The sequence below is a fragment of the Seriola lalandi genome, unplaced genomic scaffold, assembly GCF_002814215.2.
Source record: "Seriola lalandi dorsalis isolate HSWRI2012SDOR001 ecotype SW California unplaced genomic scaffold, Sedor1 jcf7180002054748, whole genome shotgun sequence".
Classification (NCBI taxonomy): Eukaryota; Metazoa; Chordata; class Actinopteri; order Carangiformes; family Carangidae; genus Seriola; species Seriola lalandi.
The window spans coordinates 6,196,781-6,221,891 of NW_019525301.1; the positions used below are offsets into that span (position 1 = coordinate 6,196,781).

Sequence of the window (25,111 nt, forward strand, 5' to 3'; positions counted from 1 at the left end):
GGGGAAACACAGGACTGAGAACCTTAGAATGAGGACTGAGGGAGTGAGGACTACTCCAGCTTTAACAGGGACCATCACAGTCAGGATCAGTGGTGGTTTCCTCCCATGTTATTTTTATCTTCATGTCCCCTTGGTCCCTGTTACAGCAGTCTGAGGTTCTGCTCTGGTCCCAGGTTGACGCCAGTGTGGGTTCTGAAATATTTCTGGACTGGAGCTGCCAGGGAACAGTGGTTTAGGGTCTCAGAAGTTTTTATGGTCTGTAACTCTGATTCAAATTTCTCATGACCCCAGAACAATGATAGTTGGGGTTATTTGACATGAGGTTGTGTGAGGTAGTCATGCAGAGCCAGTGTGTTACCTGGTGTGGATTCTTTCGGTGGCTGTTTTTAAAACTGTCTAAAACACGTATTTACTGGTCCCATGCACAGCAGCACATAGCTCTACTGGTGTGCCAATGCTCCCAGCCGCCTCTCCTAAGTGGGAGTGCTAATTTAAATCTACTGCAGGTAACACACCGACTCTGCATGACTACCTCGTACAGCCCCAAGTCAAATAACCCCAACTATCCCTTTAAAGAAATCAGGACTGGGGTATTTAATGACTTTGAATGAATGAATTATGTTGTAGAATAAAACATGAAAATGTCTTGAGCTTGTGTTAACCTTGTGTTAACCACAGACAGTTACTGCTACCTCTGTACCTCTGCCCTTCTTCAGCATTAGAGAAGAATAATGAATATGACACAATGACTCATCAAATAATTGAAGTATCACTAAACAAATTTGCCCCCATAAAACCAAACAGGTCATCACAGCCTGATGTACCATCACAGACAGAGTCAACACATCAACAACCAGCTGTTAGACTGCACCTGAGACAGGCCAAGATCAGCACCAACTAGAACCTGTACCGAGACCACCATGAGGGTCAGATTCACAAGCACAAACTGTCACAGACAGTGTGATGGAGTTTCTTTGCTGCACTCAGGTGTTGCTTGCAAGTCTGATCAACACCTCACAACACATTCACTCAACAGTGAAACTGGAAAAACAAGATGGATCAATTTGTCATACACAATAAAACAAAACACACAAACAACAACAACAAACATCTCCAAATCTCACTCTTAGACATTTATAGAAATAATCTGATTATTTGAATAGATTTTCAGCTGTTAAACAGTGTGTGAAGCGTCAGCTCCGTGCTCCATCATAAAAACACCTGCTTATTGATCTGATGTAGCCAGACTGTGACTGTCACTGCCAGCCTCATCACTGCTGACTCTAACTTCAGACTCACTCTGATTCAAAGACTTAATATTCTATATTTACCTCCGATAATCTATTTTTATTTCCTGTATTATATTCAAAACTTTTCTCCTTGTAACCCATTATCAGTCTTTTATTGTGCTGTTTGAACCTGTGTATGATAAAAAATCTGGAATACACACACAGACAGACACACACACACACACACCCACACACACACACACACAGATAGCATGAATATTATTCTGTAGTGTGACTGTCAGTCTGAATAGAACTGGATATATTTACTCAGTGTGTGTGTGTGTGTGTGTGTGTGTGTGTGTGTGTGTGTGTGTGTGTGTGTGTGTTTATATGTGTGTGTGTTTATATGTGTGTGTGTGTGTGTGTGTGTGTGTGTGTGTGTGTGTGTGTGTGTGTGTGTGTGTGTGTGTCTCACTCTGATGCCGAGAAAACAAGGCTGACTCTCCCTCTTATATAAAGCTTTACTCAGCAGATCCACACTCAGCTACCTACATTACATCCTAATGCTCACAGCTCTGTCAGGAAGCTGCTGATGTGATTCATCAGAAGGAAACACAGTCTTCATCTGTTTGTCAGCCTCTAACACACTCTGTCTATCTCTGCTCTCTGACTGTCACCAGAACATGTTTTGTTACCAGCACACACACACCTCACAGAAAGGTCCCGCTGTCCTCACACCACAAGGAGGAGAATGCTCTCTGAGGATGGACCGGTAAATGGACTGAACTCATATAGATCTTTTTTACCCCAGCAGTTATACAGTACTTTACAACTTCACCTCTCATTCATCCGTTCACACACACACACACACTATGCAGGACACTGGCTTGCACATCAGAAGTAACCACCAACCTGCTCCACCACTTGAGCCATAGCTGCCCCAGTTACAGTTGTGAATTTGGATTGAATCAACATTTAGTCAAATACTGGTTGTAACCTGGGACATGGTCCAGTGAGTCCTGGACATCACCACAGATGTGATGGTCTAAACTAGTTGTCAAAGAAGGACCTTTCTGGTCCCTGTCAGTATCAATGTGTCCTTTTGATCTGCATCAGTCTGGACTCTGTTAATGCAGCGTCATGTCAGCATCTTTCAAAGAACGAGACCTGATTCAAACACACAGTAGCTGCTCCTCAGTCCACAGTGATGTCTGAGGACATAGTGTGCACACAACATCGACAACAACAACACAGTGTACTCAACATCATCATCTAAAACCAGAGACAGGGTTAAACTGGGAGTCTCAGGTCAAGGTCGCCTCTCTAACTGGAAGAAACCATCATCCCTCCCCTCTGATGAGACTGAGAGACTCCGTCCCTGTGGGGCTCTTCACCAGTCATAAATAACATCATGTGACTGAGTCAGCCTCCATCAATCAGCAGATCCAGACCAGCACCCTGCACTGAGCTACAGCCATGCAGCAGGAGGGAGCTCAGACATCAGTAAATCCTGCTTTTGCAATAAGCAGTCTCACTGCACAGGGAGGATTCTCCAGGGTTAAAGCAGTGGTTCTGTGAGGAACTGCTGTCTCTCAGAGACCTACAGCCCACAGCCTTCCAGTGCAGCTGCTGTGGAGCATTTCACTGAAACAGGTCTTTATCTCCTTTAGTTTTTAATATTTGGATACTGTGCCATAGAGAACTTTTCTACATATGTTGGTTTGTCCACCAGAAGGATACAAGACCACAAAGAACCAACATATGTTCCATGCACTCATGAACTCATTAATGTTCTCACAGACGTCTCAGGATGCCACTGACCTTAAAAGCAAACTTGCGGGTGACGTTATCCGAAGGCTCCAGTCCTCCGATCCGGAAACTAAGCAGCGGCAGACTCCCTAACACCAAGTCCTCCTTCTCATCTGTGGAGAGAGTGCGAGAGGTGAGAACACGTCCGAGGACCAATCAGAGACAGGAAAAAAAACACACATCCTGATCCAGTTCAACCTGCAGGAGAAAGTCAAGCTCTTCTCCCTGCATTCCCTCTGCTCCCACGGTGACAGCTGCCTAGAATAGATATCCATTATGGTCCGAGGGTTCCTGTGATTAGCAGTGATAATAGCGCTCTCTCTCTCTCACACACACACACACACACACACACACACACACACACACACACACAGAGCGGGATCCAGCGTTGATAAACAGGAGCATGGTGCTGACTAATCAATGGAAGCAGACATGAAAATTTCAGCAGTTAGAAAAAGGATCCAGTTTGTATCTGTGAGCTCCTACCTCGGATTTCCCCAACGCTGCTCTGCACCAACACTCACTGTGTGTGTGTGTTCATGTGTGGGCGTGTGTGAGAGGGAGACAGCAAACGAGGGCAAGGGGGAGAGAGAGAGAGATCTAAGGGAGGGGGAAGGGCTTGTGCAATCATACAATGCACTGAGAGAGAGGGAGAGAGAGAGACTGAGGGAGTGTGTGCGTGTGTTTGCGTGAGATAATGATCTGCCCATGTGACTCAGTGTTGCAGGAATCTTGGCCCCCAGCCAACTGTACCTGCTGCTTGTGTGCACCAATGAGATTTCACACTGACACACACACGCACGCACACACACACACACACACACACACACACACACACACACACACACACACACACACAGGGACAGCAGGTAAACAGACCTACCTCTCCCAAACTTGTGTCTCCCACACTTGTTTGAATAATTTATTGATGTCTGTATTTATAGAGTGAAACCATGAAAACAGAGCAACACACAGGAAGATAGAGAGTGATGACAATAATGACAAGAGGAATCAAAGATCAGTTTATAATCATGTAAACAGTTCACATGTCAAATCAGCTGGAGCTAATGTGTGGTATGTTTACACGGGAAATGACCTAAATGAAATGTTTTTATATCAAGGTGAGGATCTGTCCAGGATTCTGTTTTCTTTGTCCATGTCTGAGACAATATGATGGATGCTGTAGTGCTGACAGTATTAATATTTTAACAGCTGCATAAACAAAGACTATAAACAAAGACTGTGTGTAGAAGTGTAACCTCTGTAGTGAAGCATGTTGTCTGAGCAGATCATGAATGACAAGTGTTTATCATGGTTCTCATGAGTCTATTTATGAATGAAGGTGAAGATTGAACCGTTAAATCGAACACCCTGTCAGGATTTGTGATCAACAACATAAACAACATACACCAGGGAAGGAGTGGGAATAAAAATCAGCCTGGGACTTTGCATTCAGACTGACCTACCAAAACCCATTTGGACACACAATCAAATACAGCCTCTTCCATCTTTCTACCAAGTTCAGTGTAAATCAGTTCAGTACTTTTTAATCCTGCTGAAAAATAAACATTGGTGAACCACTTGCAGAGTTAATAAAGAAAAGATTGTTCACAAGTCGTAAGTCTTGAGTCAGGGCCGAGTCTCAAGTCAAGTCTCAAGTTACTAAGTGCGACTTAAGTGCAAGTTGACTCCAAGTCACAAACTCAAGTTCCCATCTCTGCTACATGTTCACTGACCTGAAAATAATCTCTAACATGTGAATTATTTCCTCCTGTTTGAGTGATGGTTGGTGTAATTTCCACTTCCTGAAACTCTTGACTTGAACTTACTTATTAACATGACCTTTCATTGTCTCTGGTGCTCATCATGAATAAACCTCCATAAATCCACTTCCTGAGGTTCATCGAACAAAGTTTTCATCAGTATCAAAGTGGTCAAGGGACAGCTGTCTATATGTACATGGAAAATAAACCTTAGATATCCACCTTTAAGTCCAAAAATGTCCCTGTGGACAGGGGGAGCAGCCAGTCCACAAATGAGCAGGAGGTCACCCAGACTATTACTGAGATCAGGTGAGAAATGAGCCACACATTCTCTAAAATCACTGACAACTGCAGGTGATGTTAACCCTGAACACCCTGGACACCCTAACACTCTTAACACCCTGAACATCCAAACACTCTGAACACCCTAACACTCTTAACACCCTGAACATCCAAACACTCTGAACACCCTAACACTCTTAACACTCTGAACACCCTGAACACCCTAAGACTCTGAATACCCTTAACACCCCGAATACCCAAACATTCTGAACACCCTAACACCCTTAACACCCTTGACACCCTAAAACTCTGATCACCCTAAACATCCTAACACCCTGAACACCAAACACTCTGAACACCGTAAAACCCTTAACACTTTGAACACCCTGAACACCCTAAGACTCTGAACACCCTAAACATCCCAACACTCTGAACACACTGAAGACTCTGAACACCCAAATACTCTGAACACCCTTACACTCTGAACACCCTAACACTCCTAACACTCTGAACACCCTGAACAGTCTGAACACTCTGACGACTCTGAAGACTCTGAAATACCCTAACACCCTAACACTCTGAACATCATGAACACTCTGAACACCCTCACACCCTGAACACTGGGAACACCCTAACACTCTGAACATTGTGGACACTTTGGACACACTGACCACTCTGAGCACTCTGAACACCCTAATACTCTGAACACTCTGAACAATGGGAACACCCTAACACTATGAACACCCTGGACTCTTCCGAAACACTTAACACTGTAACACTCTGAACACCCTGAACACTACCAAAAACACCACAACAACTATCTCCTAAAGATCCAGAAACCTGCTTGTGAAAGTGTGGACACCAACAGAGTATTAACAATAATCTAACTACCTCTGCCGCTACATTAAGCAAAGACAATGTTTAATTCTTGGATTCCAGGTGGATTTAGTCTGGACAGTCATTAGTGTATATTTGTCTATTGAGACAGACTGATAGAAACACAGACTAACCTTCAGTCAGTCAGAGACAGGCCTGTAAAACACAGCCCACACAACAAAAGTCCTGCGCCTTCTCTTCTTCTCCTGCCCATTTTTTGGCCCTTGGTCCTCGCTGGCATAGCAATCACAGTGGTAAATTGCACTGTCACACATTCCTGCCTCCATCGCTCCCTCTCCCTAAGCCTCCTTTTCCAAAACACAGCTGGGCCAGGCAGAGAGGGAGGAGAAGCTGGAACAAATCAGACGTGTTCAGAATGAAAAGAGAAGCCCCAGGCACAGAGGAATAACCTCTAATAACACAGAAAAGAAGAGCACTCATAGGCCATGAGTGTAAAATCGACAACCTGTACATGGGTTACTGTTACGTAGTTACACAGGAAGACAAAGGGACAAAGAGTTGTGTCTCAGTCTTTACCACAGAAGAAGAAATAGTGCAGCCATTAATCCTGGAGGGTTTTTTTTGGCCATTCTTATCTCAGCTTGTTTTGTGTCTATGTCTTGTGTGTCCTTTTCTGCTGGAATCTGCTCAAGGTTATTCAAGGCTGAGAAATGGAGGACAAACAAGACAATGAGACATGAGTCCCAGTACTGGACAGTTAGGGCCCCTGTGGAAAACCACTGAGGGAAACACGCAACACCTGCATCTGGATCCACAGCTGATGGAAGGACTGAACGGACACCTGTTCTCTGTGACTGTCACACTGATGATGAAGACATGAGGAATTTAACTTAAAGTCCTCTGCTGACCATTTCTCTTCCAAACACACTGACTGAAGAGTCATGTATGAAAGAACACAGCAGTCAGTAAAAGTAAAAATGATTACCTCTCAGTTACCTGACCATGAAATTTTTATCAGATGGACTGTCTGATTAATGAGATATATTCTGGTAATAGACATGTCACTGTGAAATTAGAATGTAAGATTTCATCTTTAGAAGACTGTGAGAGCTTTATGTCAGAACTGAGATCAGATAAAGATTAACTTTTCATAAATAGGGGCTGTGTTGTCATATTGGGATTTTTATTTCTTTAAAGTCTCTTTTTGGCGTTTTTGCCTTTATTCGGATAGCACAGTGAGAGAGAGACAGGAAAGTCAGGGAGTGCAGGATTATAATAGCGATTATTATTTCTAACAGAATATTAAAATCATGTGATCTTCTGTAGCTTTGTATTTCCCATATCTCAAATTATGAAATGAAGAGCTAATGAAACAATTGATTTGGGTTGGTCATAAACTATCATGGAATCAACAAGTTATATATTATATTAAAGAAAAAACATCCATGTCAATAGCAATTCTGTATAAATCTAAGGATATATTACATTATAAGGCCTTGAATTTAATTTACTGCTCCCTTATACTTCCATATATAACTTATTGTGTGGACTGTTGGGGTTGAGATTTAAAACAAGTAAAAATTCAATAGTCTTACCGGTACTACAAAAACGAGACATGCACATAATTAATTAGACGGGCTGCTATGATCACACTGATCAACTGTTTCTAAATTCCAATCGTATGAAATTTAATGATTTAGTATATATTTAGTATATATATATATATATATATATAGACATAACTGAGCCTGTTCAGTCACTACTGAATAAATTGACTGTTGACTTTGTTTTTTTACTGCCTATATTGGTTATATTTACTGTATTATGTGTGATGATTGAATATAAAATACTTCAAAAAGTAGCTCAACTTCAACTATAATGACTTGAAGATATGCAGCTGCTGCTTCACAGATACAGGTATTATAATTATGACTCAGGGTGGATCATCATATTTCTTTGTGGAATATGTTTCATGTTTGAACTGAACAACAAACATTCATCAACATCTCTGTCACAGTGAATGATCAACAGATAATCAGTAAAAATTCCATTAAGTCAAGGCTTTGATAAATTATTACTATTATTATCAAATAATTATTAATTATTTTTCATGTATAAAAGTCAGTACCAAATGTTTCATCTGCTTCAGGTTTTGATATATTAACAGAGGATTTCTACAAGATTTTTTTCTACAGTGAAGATATAGATTGACATTTGCTTAATCATCCAATCATTAGCTGAAGTAATGGTAACACCAGTGAAGTGACAGAGGTTCAGATTTAAAGAATTTTTCACCTCACACAGTGACTGGCTCCACTGACAGCTCCACAGGGAGCTCCACCACAACTTAAAAGATGTGGTGTCTGCTACTGTGTTTCAACCAATTATCATCAAAGTAATAACGATGCAAAGAGCAAAAAAACTGATATTCGATACAAAGGCTTCAATGACCTGCTCTGTCTGCCTGGAGGACAGGAAGGATCTTTTTTCTGCAGATCAGATCACATGACACATCTGGACAAGTCATATGACATTCAAAGTATCATCTCCATCACCATGGGAACAGCTCCTCCACCTGTCTGCTGACATCTCATCTTTGGTCACAGAAGTCTTCTTACTCAGAAGATTCTCTTACAGTGTTTTATTGTCAGGGTTCACTGGTAGGACTGCAGCCACCGTTACCATGGTGACGTACACTGCTGAAAAGAGAGCCACTGTTATGAGGCTGCAGCCCAGAGTCAGCTCAGTGACCCATTAATGTGTGTGTGAGAAATGCCTCACGTCTCCACACACACACAGAAACACAGTGTTCTTTATACAAACAGTCATTATGGCCGACATGATCATCTCCATTAGGTTAAGAGTGGTTAAATCATGGCTGAAGCCTTTGAACAGTGAGCAGGTGTTTGACAGCAGCAGGTGAAACAGTCTCAACCAGCTGATGGAAACATTTCAGAGTTACACAGATAAAGAAAAACAACATGGCAGACTGTTTGTTCTTGATGCTATCACGAGCTTCATGTCATTTATTAACACAAACTCCATCACACCACCACTATCACAGACCTAAGACAAACTGGACACTATAGCTGCTTCACTGTCACCTGGCTGTCACCTGGATGGCCACAGTGAGCAGAGTATCATGAGAGACTAAAAGATAATTATATTCTTCGACTGTATTCACCAAGTTTCTAATTATGGATGAATGACTTTATACCTCATCAGCGGGGTTGGGCTATTACGGTTACTGGCCCTCATGCTGGTAACACATATAAGTATAAATTACTATTGTTCCAGACTTGGCATGTGTGTTGTTGAGGACCAGAGGAAGTGAAGCGTCCACTGTTCTTGAGACCTAAACCCTAAACTGCTACGTCATCAATGAAATCATCGGTTTGTAAATAGAACCCAGGACTCCCATCACTCTACCGACAGTCACACTATGAACAGACACTGCTATGGTGACCTACATACACACAGGGTGAAGATGTGAGGAAGACTGCAGCAGAGCGACTGGAGGGTGACTCACTAACCTTTGTAGTAGAAGAGACATCTGTCAGTGAGGACGAACCATCTCTTATTCCACTGCTTCACTCCAGTGCTGGCCTGTAAGAGCACACATCACACACTCATCATCATAATCAACAACATCATCATCCTCTTTATCTTTGTCACCTTCACCTTAATAATAAATCCCATAGAGAGACAAAAAGTAATGAACTGATGTGTCAGGTGTTCCTCCACTGTGATCTAATACAAGTGTCCTACATCTGCAGTGAGAGACCTGTTCTAGACTAACAGGACCTGGACCTTCTTCTGAACACTTCCAAGACCAAGGAGATAGTTATCGACTTTCGGAGATCTAGGCCCACCCTTCAGCCAGTCAGCAATCAAGGGAATGACACTGAGTTGGTACACACTTATAAAATAAAGTGTGCACCTGGACAGTAAACTGGACTGGTCCCCGAACACCATGCCATCTACCGGAAGGGGCAGAGCCAGCTCTTCTTCCACAGGAGGCTCAGGTCCTTTGATGTCTGCAGTGAAATGCTGCGCATATTTTATCAGTTGGATAAAGAGTCAGAACTCAGAAGAGCTTTTACCTGCTTGTACAGCCAGCCCTGTTTGGTGACCTCTGCTTTAGGATTCCTCCGCATTGAGTTGGAGCGCTTCCCAAAGGTAGCTGCCTTCTTGGGAGTACGAGACACCTGCAGATCAGCGGACAGACGGAAGAACAAGAGGGTTTATATATATACATATACATTCACTGACTAAAAGCTGGGGTTGGATATGAATAGTTATTAACTGAAATTAAACTGTCTGTCTGTGTGTGTGTGTGTGTGCGTGCGTGCGTGCGTGCGTGCGTGTGTCTCACCCGGGTGCAAGGCTGGGCCTCTGGATAAAGGTCTGACACCATGTTGTTGTTCTTGCAGTGTCTAATCCTCTCAGATGCAGTGTTCACCTTCACATTCATATCCAGATGACAGTTCCTGCACAGAACAACAAACACTCTGCAGTCAGTGCATCAGTGCATTAACTGTCACCTCACAACACAACTGTCACACAATCACTGTGCAAAAAATTTGATCTGGACCGGACAAGGTCTGATCTGCTCCAGCCTGTTATACTGTAGACTACAGACTCCTCCAGAGTGTTTACCTGACAGGATCATTTAGTAGTCATATGAGTAATGACTCTGAGTAATTAGTCGTTACTCAGAATGTGATAGTCATAAAATCATCAAGTCAGAAAACCTCAGACAGATAGTTTGATGAATAAAACCAATTCAATTTATCAACAGATAAAAAAAGAGATAAAAGACAATTCAAAGAAAAAGCAAAATCAGGAAAGACTCTGATTAAACTGTGCCTTAAGAAGGGATTGGCCTGCTGAATGAACTGGGTCAACAGACATGAGGCCGTTCAGATGTCAGGACAGAGCCACTCACATCCCCCTGAACTCTTACAGTAGCACCTGTTACTGTCACTGTGTCAGTCCTGAACAGGGCTGGTTCATTTCCTGTAACCCTGCACATAAGACAGTTAGCTATCGATATGCTCACTGGCTTTAGACGCAACACTATGTTAGCATCACTACTGCAGATAGTAAGCTAGTTAGCCAGGCATGCTAACATTGGCTTTTTAAATTAGCTGCAGTTAATGCATGACCATCACAGTCATCTTTCCCATACAGTAATGTTGTCTGTATATCCTTTCCACAACAAATGGACCAGAGGATTAAAACCAGTAAAAACAATGAATTAAGCAGTTTCATGTTAAAAATCTGTGATTTGCCCATGCTCTTCAGTGGACACAGGACACCTTGATGCTGAGCTGTCTAACATTTACTCAGTTTGTGTCTCTGATAACTCCAGACGTCTGATGACTATAAAATCCTTCATCTGGTTCAAATATATAGTTGAAAACCACCAAGGTCTAAAAAGTGTGTTGCTTAAAACTTGATTAAAAAAAAAAAAGAAAAAAAATTTGGGACAAATATGAAAAGTTGCAGATTATAACTTTAAGAAGTTAGTAAAATTGTGGTGAATTTTCTATGTGAAATAAATAGTAGGCAACACATCAAACATTTGAATTTAGAACTAGCTCTATCTAGCCTGAGTAAGGTTGTTGACACCAAAGCCCTCAACGGAAAAATGTCTTTCGGTTTATTGGGTTATCGTTGATGTTTTTGTAGTTGCTCACCTCAGCACCACTAGTTTGTATAACTGAAGAATCCCTGTTTCAAGCATCATGTAATACCCCATACAGAAATGTTATGTATGTCCATATATAAGCAGTGTTTTTGCCATATATGTCACTTATAAGGGGATATATTATTACCACATATATACATGTTCTGGACATGTAAGTTTAAACCATATATTCAAAACCCATAATAACATTTGTGTATGTACATATATTAAAAATATCTATATGATGAATTTATATATGGTATAAAATGTTATCATATATATGTAGATCTAAACGCTGATATCACTTTAGTCACTGTTGCTATGGAAACACCAGCCAGCTGATCAGTCTCTGTGACTGCATCTCCTGCTCTGTGACCCAACAATGACCCGTGTTTCAAAGTCATTGAGATCTTTTCCTCTTGAACCAGAATCAGAAGGGCCTGATCACTGTTTGTATCCCTGCCCCAGAGCATGATGGGATGTTAGTTCTTTAATTTAACATGCAGTTCACCTGTTTGAAGCATCTGCATTTGTTATGTTTATTCAGGTGTTTCCTTTACTCCTTTGTGATTGTCCTGTGGACCCGTGATTACTGGTCTGATATGATCTGATCAGGTCCAAACAGGGAGCCACAGATCCATCTACTGACCAGTGGGGGGTTAATGTGTGGGTCACATCTCATTCCCATTCTCCATCTTAACAAATGAATCTCTATTTTCTGTTTGCATCATGTGTGAGACTAATATTTCCATGATGTGCAGTATAGTGTGTGAACTGGACACTGAGCCATCAGGGAGCTGCAGACAGAGTCAGTGCACAGGATGAGACGCTAAATCCAGCACCAGATGATTCATCCCCTACTCTCCTCTGATCCAAACTTCTTATGATGTATGAAGCTGACAGAAAAAATGCTATTAAGTTGTAGGGTTGACCTACAGTACACAACCTAGAGCAGATAACACATTTAAGACCTCCCCACAGATGTCTGATGTTCAGGTCTGAGGACTGTGAGGGTCACTTGAAAAGGTTCAGCTTGTGTTTCCTGCTGGATCATTGTACTGCTGTAGAGCTGATAACCTGTACACCTGCACACCTATGGACCACCCACAGCATCAACAATAACATCAACAGCACCATCAACATCATCATCAACACGATCCACAGCACCATCCACAGCACCATCCACAGCACCACCCAGCACACCATCAACACCATCCATAGCACAATCCACAATACCATCAAATCACCATCCACAGCACCATGAACAGCACCATGAACAGCATCAACAATTCTATCCACAGCACCATAGACACCATCCACAGCACCATCAGCACCATCCATAACACCGTCCACAGCACAATCGAGAACACCATCAACAGCACCACCCACAGTACTATCAACACCATTCACAGCACCATCCACAACACCATCTACAGCACCATCAACAGAACCATGAACAGCATCATCCACAACAGCACCACCCACAGTATTTAAAATGCTATGCACAGCACCATCAACAGCACTGTTAACAGCCCCATCGACAGCACCATCAACACTATCCACAGCATCATCAACACCATCCACAGCACGATTCATAACACCATCAAAACCACCATCCACAGCACCATGAAAAGCCTTATCCACAACACCATCAACAGCAACACCCATAGCATCAACAATTCAAACCACAGCACCATAAACAACACCATCCATAGCCCAATCAACAGCATTGTTAACAGCCACAACCACAGCATCATCAACACCATCGACAGCACCATCCACAAAACCATCAAAACAACCATCCACAGAACCATGAAAAGCATCATCAACACCATCAACAGCACCAGTCACAGTATCAACAATTCTATCCACAGAACCATAAACAGCACCATCCATAGCCCCATCAACAGCACTCTTAACAGCACCATCAACAACAGCATCAACAGCACCAACCAAAATATCATCAAAACCATCCACAGCACCATGAACAGAATCATCCACAACACCATCAACAGCACCAACCACAGCATCAACAATGCTTTCCATAGCAGCATAAACAGCACCATCCACAGCCCCATCAACAGCAACGTTTACAGTATCAACAACAGCACCATCCACAGCACCATCAACACCATCCACAGCACTATCAAGAGCACCAACCACAGCACAATCAACACCTTCCACAGCATCATCAGCAACACCATCAATAGCACCACCAACAGCATCAACAATACTATCCACAGCACCATCAACAGCACTATCGACAGCACCATCCACAGCACCATAAACAGCAACATCCACAACAGCATCAACAGCTCCACCCACAGCATCAACAATACCATCCACAGCACCATGACCAGCATTATCCACAACACCATCAACAGCACCACCCACAGCATCAACAATACCATCCACTGAATCATCAAAAGCACCATTTACAGCACCATCAACAGCACCATTAACACCATCCACGGCACCAGTAACAATACCATCCACAGCACCATCAACAGCACCATCCACAGCATCATCAACAGCACCATCAACAGCCTGTTACAGTATATTAGTGTAGTTAAGTTGTGGTTGTATGTTACTCACTGTAGATAAGAATGTATTGATGTAGGCTCTCCCAGCTGGATCGGGCTCAGTGCTGGTCCAGCTGGTCCACTGGGGTCATGTTGACTGAAAAGAGATACACAGATCAACACAGGATGTTAAAGAAGACGTCACAGGATGTCGAAATGAATTAAATCTCTTTAACAAGGAGAAAATTAATCACAATCTATTACAAGATGGTTAAGATACGTGTTTACAGTTCATCCATCACTTCTGTCAGAGATGATATGAATCATTCAGCCATTTGCTGAATACAGTGATCCTGCTACTGGCATAAACGATGGACCAAATTATAAATGTATAATGAGAAAATTATCTCTTGATTTCAAACCAAAAAATACTTTTTCTCAATGCCACATCAGTCAGTGACTCCTTGAGATTCATTTGTTTAAAGTGACAGTGAGAATTCTAGTAACAAACATAGTCAGGTAGCAGCAGAAACCAGCAGTGGGTTTGATAGTTGACATAAATTCATTGATGTCATCACACAGTCAGCTGATGCACCAGCTGATCAGAACAGCAGCACTGTAGCTTTCTGCCTGCATCAGCTCACAGTGCTCTGAATCTGCAGCTGGTTCAAGGCTTCACACTCACATGATGCTGCCCTGGAAGCTAATGGTCCCTCAGTGTGTGTGTGTGTGTGTGTATGCATACATGTGCATGAGGGGGTGTGCGTCTTTCATTTGCATGTGGCCTAGTTATCAAGGTTCTGCTAGGAGAAGAGAGAAACAGCAAAGACACATCAGAGACTCACACTGAGCTGAAGTGAATGGCAAAGGAAAACACTGAGATTGGGATATCTGTGTATCTCCTCACACATATGCTGTACAGTATTTGTACAGTCTCAAGCTCTGAGACCTCTGTTCTGAACCATCAGTGATCTGAACTGAATCTGCATAACAACAGAATAAACATTCTGTTTATACACACTCACATTATAAACTCTGTGTTAAATCCAACCTAAAACCTCTGCTCATACACAACTCATGTTCATCTGTAAACATGAGACAGGATGCCTCATAGATGATGTTTTTATCAACATAATGAGAAATCTATCTGTGAGCTCTTCACTGCAGCTGCTCCCACTCCCTGATATCTGTCAGCCAATGTGAAGGCAGTCTGTCAGGGACTGTGTAGTTACTGTATGTTATGGTATATAATTCACCCGAAGTCTGAGCTTATCCGCAGCAGCACAACAACATGATTAAGTATTTGATCAGTCAAAGTTCAAACTGAGGGAGCAGAGTTTAAACAGTTTATCAGTGAACAGTCACAGAGTCGGTCTGTTAGCAGTCACATATACAGCTGAGAGGTGAAGAGAGTTAAACTAAAATAGCCAGTGCAGTACACAGTGAACAGTGACTTACCAACCTGTATAACATGCCAGTGGTAATTAATGTTGACTCCATACACTGGATAAACAGTAGACAGACACGTGACTGTGTGTGTGTGTCTGTGTGTGTGTGTGTGTGTGTGTGTGTGTGTGTGTGTGTGTGTGTGTGTATGTGCGTGTACATTTACATAGAAATTCTGACATGCAATTGGTATTGCCCCAGTGTGTTCACTGGAAACTTTCCCACCAAATTATTTAAAATGAAATGAGGACTGAGAGCAACAATCTGACATGAACTGGGATAACTGAAGCTGTTTGTCTATACTGTATGTGAAGAGGAAGACATCCTCTGTCAGTGGAGGGATGAAGAGCAGAGAGAGTCACGTAAGATTGTTTAGCTGCTTCAAGCAGAGTTTTCATCTTATAGCTGAGGAAAATACTCAGTTCAATAGACCAGTTAGCTCAGTTACAGAAATGCAATTAAATAGACCGCAGTATTGTTAAAGCCACTGAGGACTGATTGACCTATAGCACCTTCTAGAGGGCAGCAGAGTGAAAAGTTGGTTGCCTGGGTGTGATGTGTCCTTAATAAGCCACAAACATAATCAAGGACACGTCACAGACCTGCACTTCCAGACTTCTGAGCAGTTGTACCCAAAGAACTAAACTTAAAGGTGCAAAAGATCTAGCAAGAATTTTAATTTAAAATGTTCATAAACCAATGGCCAAGACCTCCATTTACAGTATTTCAGAGATATCTATAGAAATGAGCATGCTAACCAACTAGCTGTGTCTCGTCCTGTGTTGTAATACCACTTTATGACACTAGATGCTGTGTGTCAGTATAGCGTCTAGTCTGCCCTCAGTCCCATAAAGAAGAACAGCTTCCTCCAGAGCTTGATGTTACGCTAAAGCTCCTGACCTAAAAAAAAAAAAAAAAAGCTCCCCACTATCATCACAGAAACACAGAGATGGCTGAAGTTTCTGAAAATGATCTTTATCTGCATCCCGAAGGACTGCTCCAACAAGAAACCACGTTCAATGGCAAAGAAAAGAATGATGCGCTGGCAACAAGTGGCAGCAAGTCCGTGTAGCTCATAGTTTTTTTGCAATATCGATCCTCATGGGAAATGTCAACTCCCTGGCTTTACAAGTATGATGAACTGGAGCAGTAGTGAAGAACCATCGAGTATATCATGAGTGTAGTCTCATGTGTTTCACAGAGACCTTGTTAAACAACAACACTCCCAACCAGATTTACCCGGCTTCACTGTCGCCAGAGCAAGTGGAAAGAAGAAAGGTGGGGGACTGGTTCTGATTGTGGACAAATAGATGGTGCAACCCCAGTCATATCACAGTGAAGGAGACGATCTGCTGTCGGGATATCGAACTGTTAGCAGTTGGTCTTAGAAGTCTTAGTAGTACTATGTACCAAGGGAGTTCTCTCACATTGTCGCCATTGTTGTTTACATTCAACCACACGTGGATCCTGCAGTCGCGTGTAATGTCATTCAGAGTACAGACCTAGCACCCTGATGCATTCATTGCAGGTAAGTGACTGTAGCTCTTGCAAACTCACACTTAGAAAGGTTCAGGGTCAGCGATGCATCAACCAGCCACTGGAACACCACTTTCAAGCTGGCAACATGGTCAACCCAGTCACTTGAGTAGACTAACACATCATCAAGATACACCTTACACTGGGGCACATGCCCTAACACTACTTGCAAAAGGCGCTGGAAAGTGGCTGGCGCATTCCTCATGCCAAATGCCATAACATAATATTGCATGAAATGGTCAGCAAAACAAAAGCTGAGATTTCTGCAACCCTAAGTGTCAGGGGAACCTGCCAATACCCTTTCAATAAATCACGTTTTGTGATAAACATTCGAGTCAAGTCAAGTACATTTTTATTAGTATAGCGCCAATTCACAACATAAGTTATCTCAAGGCTCTTTCCTAATAGAGCAGGTCTAGACCTTCTCTTTATAATATTATTTACAGAGACACAACAATTCCCACCAAAGCAAGCACTAGGCCACAGTGGCAAGGAAAAACTTCCTTTTAAGAGGCAGAAACCTCGAGCAGAACCAGACTCAGGGTGGGCAGTCATCTGCCTTGACTGGTTTTGTTGAGGCAGACACTGCAGGACTGATGCTGTCAATGCAGTCCTCCATGAGAGGAAGTGGGAATGAGTCCGGCACAGTGACAGAGGTCCAGGGACTACAGCTGGGGCTGGATAAACCATTTTCAGACAGGTACTTGACCTCTTTTCTCATTTGCGCCCTTTTCTCCATCAGACATCGATAGGCGGGCTGCTTAATGGGAGCTGCAGTACCGACATCGATATTGTTTTGCAACACACTAGTTCATGATGGAACGTCACCAGGGAGGGAAAAAAGAGGAGCAAATTGAGAACATCACCCTTTATCACCAGGTACAAACTGTATCTCAACCATTTCACGGTCATGTGTTTTCATACTAACCTGAGATGTGGCGAGAGCCTCTTTTGCCAGCACGGTGGCGTGCTGCAACCGCTCTTTACACCGGGAAACAAATTCCCACACACTTGTAGCGGACACTGGTGGACGCCAGTGACCAGACACCAGATTTATGGTAAGGACACTGGGGTGCTCTGGAGGATATGGGGAGCCTCCCATGTCCACTTTCCCATCATCAAACCATCACATGGATAGAAAACAGGGACGAAATGAGTTCCCCTCACCAATAGACTAGCTTTTGAAAATACCATCGGAATTTATGGCTAGCTCATCGAACTCATTCTGAACCAACACTCCTGCACCAAATGGGAGACAAACACAACTCTCCCCCACAGACTGACAATGAATTCATGTTTCATCCCTGACACTCATCCGGGATTGACAGGAGGGTGCCACCTCTTATCAAATAACATGAAAAGGAACATTTAGCCATCAAGGTGCTAAACCACCAGGATTCACACTCCTGGTTCATCTTCTCTCACAAGAGAAAACAACACTCTCACCTTTAACACCCTTTCTTACCCAAAGGGGGGTCTCACGAGGAACCACAGCCCCCCGCCATAGAACCATCCTACATTCCAAGCCGGATTGATGAACTATTCCACATTTTATAAAGCATGATTGAAATGTCATTGAACCAAACGTCCTATCACCAGGTAATTCATGCAGTATTACTCTGGAAAGATTTCAACTAAGTATGACCCAAAGTTCATTTCTGTAGCCCACATGGAGGCTGAGATAGGTTTTATTAGTTCTAAGGTAAATATCCACCATGTTACAATACTGCCATCTAAGGACCAGACTGGACCCCTTTTCCCTTAGGGAATTAAGAAATAGACAAACTTAATGCATCACTCTGACATTACTGTTTTATACTGTAACTTAGCTATATCTTTGTGTGGTTACAAATTGTTATCCTTTCATTGATCTATGTATTCTATGTGTGTTGTTAAACATGATGATTTTATTAGTTATCTTGTATATTCCAAACTTTAGCTAGGTAGTTGATATAGGCCGTTGTCAAAATGAATGGGCCATGGTGGGAGTAGAATATGCAACACTTGCGCGTAAAACCAAATTAAACAAATTAACTTAAGGTTTTATTTCTCTCTTTCTTTATTGAAACAAAGAAAGAGAAGGAAGACCAAAGGGGTGGCGACAACTGTCAAGCCCCCCCAGCTACACACACCCCGAGGATAAAACAGCAGGATCCTCCAGGGCTCGCTCGTCTTCTTCTTCTTTTACGTCTTCTTTTACATAGCTTCTTTTACAATCCTTCGTTTTACAACTTTTCTTACAGTCTTAACTCTTACGCCTCGTTTCGCGCACTAGCTCACGTTCGTTTCTAGCTTAAACTTTACTTCTTACACTTTGGTGCGCGATTTTTGCCTTACTATTTCAACAAGCCAAGCCTTCCAAATTGAATCACACAAAGGTGTGTATAAGTAATTTTGTCGTTTTTCTTTTTGTGACAAAATCCAGCTTTTGTCTAGAAGATTTTGAAGGTTTTGCGTCGTTTGGCCAACACCAACTCCTTCCAACTTATCTGGCAAATTAAGTTAAATACTAGCGTTTATTCCGCTGTCAACCTCCGGCCCTCCGGCTACACGCCACACCAGGACCGGCTAACCAGAGCTCGAGAGTGCCTACGAAGAAAGTCTGCTGGCAGACCGCGCCGACGCTGATCCACCGAGACATCGGCAGAGCCCGTCACCCCTGGCAACGGCCGTCATCTCTGAGAGAAACCCACTTGGAGTGTGGCGTCCCCGTCGCCTAGCAACCAAACTCCGGGGCTCCAGCCAGGATCTCAACAGCGCTCCGCTACTCAAAGTAGGCAACTCTATCCTTTGCTCCGAACTGGGTTGATGTCGGAATAATACTAATCCCGATTTAATAATTCTCCACCGTTACGAATAAATGCTATACACATAACTAAATCCATTCTCTTTCACCATCTCCCAAATCACTGCTAGTTCAGCTGGTAGATATAGTTATTATTAGTTATAGATTCATGTCATTATCCTTGTTCATTTTACTGTGTTTAGTTAGTCAATAAATATTATCAACGTAACCCAGTCGTTGCCTGTGTTTCTTTGAAGTGAAGATCGGAGATCCCTTTAATCGAGAAATCACAACTTTGGATGTGAGATTGATCAAAACAATCTGTATTTTAATCAAATTGTCCTCCCTGAGGACTGGTGCCCCATTCTTTTAACGAGAGCAAAATTCAAATTGTGGTATTCACGCTACACACTCATTTTCAAGGGTGAGTCACACTGGAACTGTTCCTTTAACACCTTCAAGAGCCCAAGCACCTCAGGATGACGATGTGCCAAGTCATCACACTCAACTTCAGGAGCAGGGTACACTTTCCTGCCAGCGATGTCATTCCCCATATTGAAATCCACACCATCAATGCAAAAACTAGGGCGGTCGGCCACCGAAAAGAAACCGGTACACAGCTGAGACTGCACATGAACACGGTGGAGAGGTGCAGGCACACTACTCATAACGACTCCCCTGACCATGGTGCTCGAATCATAAGCAGACATGGCACCAAACGGCAAAACACTGTAAGAATGTAGATGCTGATAAAGAACAAAAAGCAAAAGGTCACAATCAGCTACAAAACTGAAAAGCATCTGTTGTTATAAAATACATACAATAATAAAAAATTCATAATTCACTTATGCATAAGAGTGTTCATATATATATATATATATATATATATATATACACAGTGGCTTGCAAAAGTATTCATACCCCTTGAACTTTTCCACATTTTGGGAGGCCTCGGAGGTTTGTTAGAGAACATTAGTGAACAAACATCATGACGCCCAAGGAACACACCAGACAGGTCAGGGATAAAGTTGCGGAGAAGTTTAAAGCAGCGTTAGGTTATAAAAAAATATCCCAATATTTGAACATCTCACAGAGCACTATTCAATCCATCATCCGAAAATGGAAAGAGTATGGCACAACTGCAAACCTACCAAGACATGGCCGTCCACCTAAACTGACAGGCCGGGCAAGGGGAGAATTGATCAGAGAAGCAGCCCATGGTAACTCTGGAGGAGCTGCAGAGATCCACAGCTCAGGTGGGAGAATCTGTCCACAGGACAACTATTAGTCGCGCACTCCACAAATCAAGCCTTTATGGAAGAATGGCAAGAAGAAAGCCATTGTTGAAACAAAGCCATAAGAAGTCCTGTTTGCAGTTTGCCACAAGCCATGTGGAGGAAGGTGCTCTGCTCAGATGAGACCAAAGTTGAAGTTTTTGGCCTAAATGCAAAACGCTATGTGTGGCGGAAAACTAACACTGCACATCACCCTGAACACACCATCCCCACCGTGAAACATGGTGGTGGCAGCATCATGCTGTGGGGATGCTTTTCTTCAGCAGGGACATGGAAGCTGGTCAGAGTTGATGGGAAGATGGATGGAGCCAAATACAGGGCAATCTTGGAAGAAAACCTGTTAGAGTCTGCAAAAGACCTGAGACTCGGGCGAAGGTTCACCTTCCAGCAGGACAACGACCCTAAACATACAGCCAGAGCTACAGTGGAATGGTTTAGAGCAAAGCATATTCTTGTATTAGAATGGCCCAGTCAAAGTCCAGACCTAAATCCAATTGAGAATCTCTGGCAAGACTTGAAAATTGCTGTTCACAGATGCTCTCCATCCAATCTGACTGAGCTTGAGCTATTTTGCAATGAAGAATGGGCAAAAATTTCAGTCTCTAGATGTGCAAAGTAGAGACATACCCCAAAAGACTTGCAGCTGTAATTGCAGCGAAAGGTAGTTCTACATCGTATTGACTCAGGGGGGCTGAATACTTTTGCGCGCCACAATTTTCAGTTTTTTATTTGTAAAAAAATTTGAAAACCATGTATCACTTTCCTTCCACTTTCACACAATTATGCACCAGTTTGTGTTAGTCTATCACATAAAATCCAAATGAAATACATTAATGTTTGTGGTTGTAACATGACAAAATGTGGAAAAGTTCAAGGGGTATGAATACTTTTGCAAGCCACTGTATATATATATATATATAGATATATGTATATACCTGTATATACAGTTGAAACCAGAAGTTTACATACACTGTATAAAAAGACACATAACCTTTTTTTCTCACTGTCTGACATTAAATCAGACTAAACTTTTCCTGTTTTAGGTAAGTTAGGATTACCAAAATTATTTATATTTGCTAAATGCCAGAATAATGAGAGAGAGCATTTTTTAGACAATTTTTATTACTTTCTTCAAAGTCAGAAGTTCATTAGTATTTGGTAGCATTGCCTTTAAACTGTATGACTTGGGTCAAACGTTTTGGGTATCCTTCCACAAGCTTCTCACAATAGTTTGCTGGTGTAACTGAGTCAGGTTTGTAGACCGCCTTGCTCGCACACGCCTTTTCAGCTCTGCCCACAAATTTTCTATAGGATTGAGATCAGGGCTTTGTGATGGCCACTCCAAAACATTGACTTTGTTGTCCTTAAGCCACTTTGTAACTAATTTGGCGGTATGCTTAGGGTCATTGTCCACCCAAGCTTTAACTTCCTGGCTGATGTCTTGAGATGTTGCTTCAATATTTTTACATAATGTTCTTTCCTCATGATGCCATCAATTTTGTGAAGTGCACCAGTCCCTCCTGCAGCAAAACACCCACACAACATGAAGCTGCCACCCTCGTACTTCACAGTTGGGATGGTGTTCTCAGGCTTGCAAGCTTCCCCTTTTTCCTCCAAATGTAACGATGGTCATTATGGCCAAACAGTTCAATTTTAGTTTCATCAGACCACAGAACATGTCTCCAAAAATTAAGGTCTTTGTCCCTGTGTGCATTTGCAAACTGTAATCTGGCTTTTTTATGTTGCTTTTGGAGTAATGGTTTCTTCCTCGCTGAGTGGCCTTTCAGCCCATGTCGGTACAGGACTTGTTTCACTGTGGATACACTCTCTTACCAGCTTCAGCCAGCATCTTCACAAGGTCTTTTGCTTTCGTTCTGGGGTTGATACGCACATTTCGCACCAAAGCATGTTAATCACTGGGACACAGAACCCATCTCCTTCTTGAGCGATATGATGGCTGGACATTCCCATGGTGTTTATACTTGCGTATAATTGTTTGAACAGATGAACGTGGCACCTTCAGGCATCTGGAAATTTTACGGATGAACCAGACTTGTGGAAGTCCACAATTCTCTTCCTGATATCTTTACTGATTTCTTTTGATTTTCCCATGATGTCACACAAGGAAGCAGTGTGTTTGAGGTGTACCTTAAAATACATCCACAGGTGTGCCTGTAATTAACTAAAATTTTGTCAGTTAACCTATCAGAAGCTTCCAAAGCTATGAAATCATCATCTGAGCTTTCCCAAATTGTTTAAAGGCATAGTAATCTTAGTGTATGTAAACTTCTGACTTTGAAGAAAGTATTAAAAATTGTTTAAAAACTTCTCTTTCTCATTATTCTGGCATTTAGCAAATATAAATAATTAATATAAATACTGACCTAAAACAGGAAATGTTTAGTCTGATTTAATGTCAGACAGTGTATGTAAACTTCTGGCTTCAACTGTATGACTGTCATGCTCAATCACAGCTTGTGCACGCCTGTAAATGTCACAGACCACAAAGACTTTTTCTCAATGCCACATCTGTCAGTGACTCCTTGAGATTCATTTGTTTAAAGTGACATTGAAAATTCAAGTAACAAACATACACTGTAAAAAAAATCTGTAATTTAACAGACTTTTTTTCCTGTATTTTTAAAATACATGAAAATATTAATAAAATTACAAAATTAGACTGTGATTTTACATGTCAAATGTAAAATAACATGAAACTGTAGCTGTGAATAACCATAAAATTTCCTTTTTTTTTTTAAAAGAAAATTACGTTTTTTTCACATAAAAATACTGTTAAAATACATTTGCAAATTTATCGCAATTTCACAAGTATTTATTTGTTATTTAAGAGATTAAACTGTTTGTAGGAGCCGAAAAGCATTTTGTTGATGTTTAAGCGGTTGAATGGCACAAAGTAAATTAAGGCTTTCGGACAAGCAGAGAGAGTAGAGCCACACAGTTTTTTGACCTCTCTCTCACTCTATTTCTCTATCTCTCCTTTTTTTTGTATATTGAATATTATTATTTTCGAAAGTGGAAAAGATTTTGTTTTTGTATTATCCTTTAATGAAAAGTAAAAAATTTAACTTTACAAGTGGTCTCGTGGAATTTTTGGTGGATTTCGAAGCGGACGAGAGGAATAAGAGAGCGTCAAGCTATGGCTTTAATAAATGGAAAACTACATTAGTCAAAAAACTCGCTCTGCATGGAGTATTGGATCTTGGAACTGTCTGAATGCAAATGGATTACGGACGAAGGAATATTGCGGACATTGCGGACGTCACGGAAAGAACTTTGTGTTGACATAACGCCGTAAGTTGTATCTTACCTTGCTTATATACAGTTTGATAGTCCACCTGGACAGCATTACAGGTGTGCGACATACAGATTAAAGGACGTTGTTCGGCTGAACAACGAAGTGGAAAACATTGTAATGGATGAACAGGACAGTGAAAAAAGAACAGTAAAATTGACTGGGAAAGCGATGGAAGAACAAAAGACAAAGCAAATCCAGGCACGCAGGTACAAGCTGTCCCAGCTAACAACCATGGTAAAGCAAATTGAACAATTAATGGAGGATGATGACAATGTTGACATTGTTAAGAACAAGGTGCGTGTGGACTTCAGTGCTTTGCAAAAGGAATTTTTTGATCTAAATTCTGGTTTGCAACGATTTATGACTGTGGACGAATTTTTGGATAATCAAACTAATTGGTTTGATTCTAAAAATGAAACAATGAATGATTTCTTCTGGAAATGTGAAAAATGGATGAAGGATGTCCTGAAACGCTCTGAGCAAGCTGAAGAGTGTGACAGACAGATAAAGCACACAGACAGTAGGTCCACATCATCAAAATCAACCACTAAACGGCGAAGTAAACCTGGATCATCATGTGGAACCACATTATCATCGTC

The 25,111-nt window shown here is 41.9% G+C and overlaps 1 protein-coding gene and 1 long non-coding RNA gene across 5 annotated transcripts in view; one reads left to right on the forward strand and one right to left on the reverse strand.

Annotated features, from left to right (window-relative positions):
* The window catches only part of plekha6 (pleckstrin homology domain containing A6), a 91,736-nt gene that overhangs the window by 32,101 nt on the left and 34,524 nt on the right, over nucleotides 1-25,111 (reverse strand). For 2 of the 4 annotated variants that reach the window (XM_023424779.2, XM_023424781.2), the window contains exons 2-6: nucleotides 14,208-14,291; nucleotides 10,296-10,410; nucleotides 10,024-10,128; nucleotides 9,454-9,526; nucleotides 3,051-3,151 (exon numbers count right to left, since the gene is read on the reverse strand). In XM_023424779.2, the coding sequence (XP_023280547.1) occupies nucleotides 3,051-3,151; nucleotides 9,454-9,526; nucleotides 10,024-10,128; nucleotides 10,296-10,394 (378 nt within the window). In that variant the 5' untranslated portion in view covers nucleotides 10,395-10,410; nucleotides 14,208-14,291. Of the gene's footprint in view, nucleotides 1-3,050; nucleotides 3,152-3,524; nucleotides 3,558-9,453; nucleotides 9,527-10,023; nucleotides 10,129-10,295; nucleotides 10,411-14,207; nucleotides 14,292-25,111 lie in introns of those variants that run through there. The other 2 variants (XM_087178872.1, XM_087178870.1) reach the window with 1 other exon arrangement.
* LOC111668667 (uncharacterized) lies at nucleotides 2,734-7,779 on the forward strand. The gene is made up of 3 exons (XR_002761743.2): nucleotides 2,734-2,882; nucleotides 3,030-3,171; nucleotides 6,613-7,779. It is a non-coding gene; the product is annotated as an uncharacterized LOC111668667 (long non-coding RNA).